Genomic DNA, 7914 nt, shown 5'->3' with positions numbered 1-7914 from the left:
TGACACTGTGAGAAAAATATTTATTTGGAATATTCCCATGGTATCATGTAACCAAATACAAGATAGACAAAAGAGAGAGGGAGACAGAAAATATGGTTGATTTTCATACATTTATATGAAAATCAGCCTTATTATTTCACAGTTGTATTGCCTTAAAAAATTATTTTATTAACATGTATTTTGTGCGAAATTCAACTATAAATAATGAGGCTTATTTTCATACAAAACTCATAGAAATAAACCTTATTACACACACAGCATATAGCCATTTATAGATGTTACTTTTATTTTATGGTTATATACAGTTTATCATTCCTTTATCCCACTGGACTATGGCATAAGGGGCAGAAGCTGTAGCGGCTTATTTCCTGAGCAAGGACACCATGCTTGCATACACTGCACATCCAGAACTGATCCTCAGGGATCGGGCTTCCTGTGGCAACGCATGTTGGCAGTTTCCCTTCTCCACTGTAAAACAAGGGGAGAAACAATTCATTATACTTTAAAACTTCTCATTAGTCTAACTTAATTTATTTAATACACTTTAAGAAACCTAAAGAATAAAAATTCCAAGATTAATGTCAAATACTTTCATTTAAAAAAGTTTTTTCAAGAAAAAACCTTTCTTACAATGAAAAAATAAAAGCATGAATACACTTGTAAGAATAAATAAAATAGAGTATAATGTTAATGTGAATTGCTTCAAAATTTAGCACTTTACTTCCTACATTAAACATTGTACATCTAAAAATCCAAGCTTCTAATAAGGTAGAATGACATCCACTAATTAAAATTAGCCTACCCTTCCATAAGGCTGTCCAATTCAGGTTTTCTGTTATCTTTTGGAGCATGTTTGGTGAATATTTCTAAAGCGAGGTCTTCATACTGCTGTTTCTGTTCTGAACTGAGGGCCTCTAAAGATTCAAGTTTAATGAAAGCTTTTGAACAAGTCCCAAAGGCTCTGCTGGCGCATGCGCAGAGTGCTAGCAGAGAGTAGATCTCCACAGGAGGGATGATGTCTTCATAGTCTTTCAGATGAAGAGCTAAGAAAAACAGGACAATTTGGGTTTTTAAAAATAATTATTATGATATTATGAACATGCATAAGGAAGAATCTAAGTTAAGGTGTTTTCGTTGAACTTGCATGAACAAACTGAAAGCAAACAGTGTTGAGAGATGGGAGCACTAGCAGGAGGAACTAGGCTACATGACATCCAAGGGTCTGTGAAGCTGGCTAACAGCTCATCCTGTGAAAAGAACCACCACCAAATGCTACACATGGCTGTGCCAGCTCAGAAATACACACACACACACACACACAAAATTTTGGTGTCAATTTTTCTTCAATTTGTGTTAGAAATTTCTGTGGCACTTCAGAAACAGCAAATGAGTATTATACTATGTTAATCATAAACTGCAAGATAATACCAGGTTTCCTTTTGTTAAAAAAAAAAAAAGCAAAACAATATAAGCAAAACAGTATAAAATAATATGTTTTTTTCTTTGTGTTTCTCTGGACAGATTATTGCTTTTGTATTACTGATTTTGTCGTTTGTCTCACTGAAACAATAGGATTTTGTGAAAAAGTGAAAATGACTCTCCAAGTTGTCAGTTCAGACAATTCGAGTTACAGCATCTTATTTGCAATTATACTGGAGATAAAAATCTTTCTTTAAAATGCACTGTAGACTTGGGCCTGTCAGGGATGGGGGACTAGGGGAGGGTTAGCATTAGGAGAAATACCTAATGTAGATGACGATTGATGGGTGCAGCAAACCACCATGGCACATGTATACCTATGTAACAAATCTGCACGTTCTGCACAGGTACCCCAGAACTTAAAGTATAATAAAAAAAATGCAGACTTAATATTTGATTTAATATTAAGACAGTATTAGACTTGACATTAAATTTATAACCAATTTGTATCTTTTTCTTCTCTAGACCTTGGAATCTTAAAAATACTTTGTTATAGTATATCAAAAATTTCATAAAACAAGCTTAAAACAATATATTCGTGCGTTTTACAATCAGAATCCTATAAGCTGGTTCTGGGGTCAAGTATTTACAACAAAGTTTAGTAGAAGAAATGTATATAAAATGTAATCATTCAGTTATAATAAACCATATCCTCTAATTTCATATCCAAAGCATAATAGGTTCAAGGGTAATACTTTACAGGTCATATATTGTTTCAGATCATTTTACCACTGAGAAAAAAAAAAAATGAGGCATATAGAGATCTTCACCCAGTAGGTGAAGCATCTCAAGTTAAAGATCTAACTGTTCTTTTAAGTCTAAAAATAGTGTATAAATTGAATACGATACAACTATTTTAAACAGTGTATAATTTATATCATATACTAGTCAAAACTAAATGAAGGTCAGTTATAAAATAAACAAAAATAGAAAAATAATTTTTTATATATAATAACCAACTAGAAAAAAAAAATTTACAACCTCATCATTAACATTGTTAATGTTAGGAATAAACTGAAAAATAAACGTTTAGAGCCAGCAAGAAGAAAACTACAAATCTTTAGAAACACAGATACGCAAGTGATTTCTAAAATGGACATTTCTGACAAATATCACATGTTCTCACTCATATGTGGGATCTAAAAAAGCTGATCTTGCAGAGCTTGCAGCGAGCCGAGATTGCGCCACTGTACTCCAGCCAGGGCGACAGAGCAAGACTCTGTCTCAAAAAAAAAAGTTGACCTTGGCTGGCAACATGGTTGAATAGGAACAGCTCCCAGCAAGATCAACGCAAAGGTGAGTGATTTCTGCATTTCCAACTGAGGTACCAAGTTCATCTCATTGGGACTGATTGGACAGTGGGTGCAGCCCAAGGAGGATGAGCCAAAGCAGGGTGGGGAGTCACCTAACCTGGGAAGTGCAAGGGGATGGGGAAATCCCTCTCCCAGCCAAGGGAAGCCATTAGGGACTGTACCATGCACTCCAGCCCAGCACTTTTAACACAGTCTTCGCAACCTGCAGACCAGGAGATTCCTTCCGGTGCCCATGCCACCAGGGCCCTGGGTTTCCAGCACAAAACTGGGCAGCCGTTTGGGCTGACACTAAGCTAGCTGCAGGAGTTTTTTTTCATACCCCAGTGGCGCCTGGAACACCAGCGAGACAGAACCGTTCACTCCCCTGGAAAGGGGGCTGAAGCCAGGGAGCCAAGTGGTCTGGCTCAGCAGGTCCCACCCCTACAGAGCCCAGTAAGCTCAAGATTCACGGGCTTGAAAGTCTCGTGGTTAGCATAGCAGTCTGAGCTCAACCTGGGATGCTTGAGCTTGGTGGGGGAAGGGGCATCCACCATTGCTGAGGCTTGAGTAGGTGGTTTCACCCTCACAGTGTAAACAAAGCTGCTGGGAAGTTGAAACTGGACGGAGCCTACCCCAGCTCGGCAAGGCCCCTGCAGCCAGACTGCCTCCTCTCTGGGCAGGATAACTCTGAAAAAAAGCCAGCAGCCCCAATCAGGGACTTATAGATAAAACTTCCACCTCCCTGGGACAGAGTACCTGGGGGAAGGGGCGGTTGTGGGCACAGCTTCAGCAGACTTAGATGTCCCTACCTGGCAGCTCTGAAAACAGCAGCGGATCAACCAGCACCGCGTTCGAACTCTGATAAGGGACAGACTGCCTCCTCAAGTGTGTCTCTGACCCCCGTGTATCCTGACTAGGAGACATCTCCTAGTGGGTTCCTGACCCCCATGTATCCTGACTAGGAGACACCTCCCAGTAGGGGCCGACAGACACCACACACAGGAGAGCGTTGGCTGGCATCTGGCAGGTGCCCCTCTGGGACAAAGCTTCCAAAGGAAGAATAGGCAGCAATCTCTGCTGGTCTGCAGCCTCCACTGGTGGACCTCCAGCAAACTCCAGCAGACCTGTAGCAGAGGGGCCTGACTGTTAGAAGGAAAACTAACAAACAGAAAGGAATAGCATCAACATCAACAAAAAGGATGTCCACTCAGAGACCCCATCCACAGGTCACTGACTTCAAAGACCAAAAGTAGATAAATCCATGAAGATGGGGAGAAACCAACGCAAAAAGGCTGAAAATTCCAAAAACCAAAATGCCTCTTCTCCCACAAAGGATCATAACTCCTCACCAGCAAGGGAACAAAACTGGATGGAGAATGAGTTTGATTAATTGACAGAAGCAGGTTTCAGAAGGTGGGTAATAACAACCTCCTCCCAGCTAAAGGAGCATGTTCTAACCCAATGCAAGGAAGCTAAGAACCTTGAAAAAAGGTTAGACGAATTGCTAACTAGAATTACCAGTTTCGAGAAGAACATAAATGACCTGATGGAGCTGAAAAACACAGCATGAAAACTTTGTGAAGCATACACAAGTATCAATAGCCAAATTGATCAAGCAGAAGAAAGGATACCAGAGATTGAAGATCAACTAAATGAAATAAAGCAAGAAAACAAGATTAGAGTAAAAAGAGTGAAAAGACATGAACAAAGCCTCCAAGAAATATGGGACTATGTGAAAAGGCCAAATCTACGTCTGATTGGTGTACCTGAAAGTGATGGGGAGAATGGAACCAAGCTGGAAAACACTCTTCAGGATATTATCCAGGAGAATTTCCCAACCTAGCAAGGCAGGCCAACATTCAAATTCAGGAAATATAGAGAACACCACAAAGATACTCCTTGAGAAGAGCAACCCCAAGACACATATTGTCAGATTCACCAAGGTTGAAATGAAGGAAAAAATGTTAAGGGCAACCAGAGAGAAAGGTCGGATTACCCAAAAAGGGAAGCCCATCGGACTAACAGCAGATCTCTCAGCAGAAACCCTACAAGCCAGAAGAGAGTGGGGGCCAATATTCAACATTCTTAAAAGAATTTTCAACCTAGAATTTCATATCCAGTCAAACTAAGCTTCATAAGCAAAGGAGAAATAAAATCAATGTGCAAAAATAACAAGCATTCCTCTACCCCAATAATAGACAAACGGAGAGCCAAATCATAAGTGAACTCCCATTCACAATTACTACAAAGAGAATAAAATACCTAGGAGTACAATTTACAAGGTATGTGAAGGACCTCTTCAAGGAGAATTACAAACCACTGCTCAACAAAATAAGAGAGGACACAAACAAATGGAAAAACATTCCATGCTCATAGAGAGGAAGAATCAATATCGTCAAAATGGCCATACTGCCCAAAGTAATCTACAGATTCAATGCTATCCCAATCAAGCTACCAGTGGCTTTCTTCAGAGAATAAGAAAAATCCTTTAAATTTCATATGGAACCAAAAAAGAGCCTGCATAGCCAAGACAATCCTAAGCAAAAAGAACAAAGCTGGAGGCATCACTCTACCTGACTACAAACTATACTACAAGGTTACAGTAACAAAAATAGCATGGTACTGGCACCAAAACAGATCTATAGACCAATGGAACAGAACAGAGGCCTCAGAAATAACGCCAAACATCTATAACCATCTGATCTTTAACAAACCTGACAGAAACAAGAAATGGGGAAAGGATTCCCTATTTAATAAATGATGTTGGGAAAACTGGCTAGCCATATGCAGAAAGCTGAAACTGGATCACTTCCTTACACCTTATACAAAAATTAACTCAAGATGGATCAAAGACTTAAACATAAGACCTAAAACCATAAAAACCCTAGAAGAAAACCTAGGCAATATCATTCAGGACATAGGCATGGGCAAAGACTTCATGACTAAAACACCAAAAGCAGTGGCAACAAAAGCCAAAACAGAAAAATGGGATCTGATTAAACTAAAGAGCTTCTGCACAGCAAACAAACTATCAACAGAGTGAACTGGCAGCCTACAGAATGGGAGAAAACTTCTGCAATCTACCCATCTGACCAAAGGCTAATATCCAGAATCTACAAAGAACTTAAACAAATTTATAAGAAAAAAGCAAATAACCCCATCAAAAAGTGGGCAAGGGATATGAACAGACACTTCTCCAAAGAAGACATTTTTGCACCCAACAAACATATGAAAAAAAGCTCATCACTGGTCATTAGAGAAATGCAAATCAAAACCACATTGAGATACCATCTCACACCAGTTAGAATGGTGATCATTGAAAAGTCAGGAAACAACAGATGCTAGAGAGGATGTAGAGAAACAGGAACACTTTTACACTGTTGGTGGGAGTGTAAATTAGTTCAACCATTGTGGAAGACAGTGTGGCGATTCCTCAAGGATCTGGAACTAGAAACACCATTTGACCCAGCAATCCCATTACTGGGTATATACCCAAATGATTATAAATCATTCTACTATAAAGACACAAGCACATGTATGCTTATTGCAGCACTGTTCACAATAGTAAAGATTTGGAACCAACCCAAATGCCCATCAATGATAGACTGGATAAAGAAAATGTGGCACATATACACTATGGAATACTATGCAGCCATAAAAAAGGATGTGTTCATGTCCTTTGGAGGGACATGGATGAAGCTAGAAACCAAGATTCTCAGCAAACTAACACAAGAACAGAAAACCAAACACAGATTCTCACTCATAAGTGAGAGTTGAACAATGAGAACACACGGACACAAGGGCAAGCCATCACACACCGGGGCCCCTTTGGGGGTAGGGGGCTGGGGGAGTGATAGCATTAGGAGAAATACCCAATGTAGATGACAGGTTGAAGGGTGCAGCAAACCACCATCGCATGTGTATACCTATGTAACAAACCTGCACATTCTGCACATGTACCCAGAACTTAAAGTATAATTTTTAAAAATGTATAAATTTAGTTTCATGAATGTTGGGAATAGGCCCCCCAAAATCTGGTCATAAACAGGCCCCAAACCTGACCATAAACAAAATCTCCGCAGCACTGTGACATGTTCATGATGGCCATAACACCCACATTGGTAGGTTGTGGGTCTACTGGAATGAGGGCAAGGAACACCTGGTTCGGCCCAGGGCAGAAAACCGCTTAAAGGCATTCTTAAACCACAAACAATAGCATGAGCAATCTGTGCCTTAAGGACATGCTCCTGCTTTAAATAACTAGCCAGACCCATCCCTTTATTTCACGCCCATCCCTTTGTTTTCCATAAGGGATACTTTTAGTTAATTGAATATCTATAGAAACAATGCTAATGACTGGCTTGCTGTTAATAAATACGTGGGTGAATCTCTGTTCGGGGCTCTCAGCTCTGAATGCTGTGAGACCCCTGATTTCCCACTTCACACCTCTACATTTCTGTGTGTGTGTCTTTAATTCCTCTACCGCCACTGGGTTAGGGTCTTCCCAACCAAGCTGGTCTCAGCAAGTGGCGTCCATCGTGGGGGCTTGAATCCAGGTTGAAGGGTCACCGGAGCGACAGCTGGAGAACATGGAACTAGCTGGAGGACACCTAAGTACTCTTAAAGCAATCCCTGTGGTAAGAAGGGGAGCTCGGAAGCATCATGGTTTAAGAATGCCTTTAAGGGTAACAATGTGACAAGTGCTGGCTGTGGTTTGTTCCACCTTGGTTTTCCCATTGATGATGAGGAGGAAGGACAGTATAATGAAGTAACAGAAGAGGTTACAGAGCAAGTTTATTGACAGCTAAAGTTAAAGCTGTAAAGGAGGGAGAGGTTCATCCCTACCCTTCTGCACCTGCTCATTATTATTTTGAAGAAAATGACCCTCCAAATCTTTCTTTTCCAGAGGACACTGGGCAAAAAGTAGTTGCCCCAGTGACTGTTCGAGCAGCGCTTCAAGCGACCACTCTTAGTTCTATTCAGGCAGGAATTCAGCAAGCTAGACGAGAGGGTGATTTAGAGGCTTGGCAGTTCCTTGTTAGAATACACCCCCTAGAACAACAGGGAAATATTACAGTTACATTTGAGGCTTTTCCTTTTAAATTACTCAAAGAATTTAAACAAGCTATAAATCAGTATGGAC

General features: G+C 40.3%; 1 protein-coding gene across 1 annotated transcript in view; it reads right to left on the bottom strand.

The window, feature by feature from the left end:
* Positions 1–7914, bottom strand: part of WDR35 (WD repeat domain 35) — a 74268-nt gene continuing 66354 nt past the window's right edge. Inside the window, 2 exon segments of the mRNA XM_011951181.1 lie at positions 1–468; positions 803–1043. Coding sequence (XP_011806571.1) covers positions 318–468; positions 803–1043 — 392 coding nt within the window. The 3' untranslated portion in view covers positions 1–317.

This window comes from Colobus angolensis, unplaced genomic scaffold (genome assembly GCF_000951035.1).
Source record: "Colobus angolensis palliatus isolate OR3802 unplaced genomic scaffold, Cang.pa_1.0 Scaffold109, whole genome shotgun sequence".
NCBI classification, from domain to species: domain Eukaryota; kingdom Metazoa; phylum Chordata; class Mammalia; order Primates; family Cercopithecidae; genus Colobus; species Colobus angolensis.
Note: the sequence above shows the minus strand (reverse complement) of the source record. Positions and strands in the feature narration are given on the sequence as shown.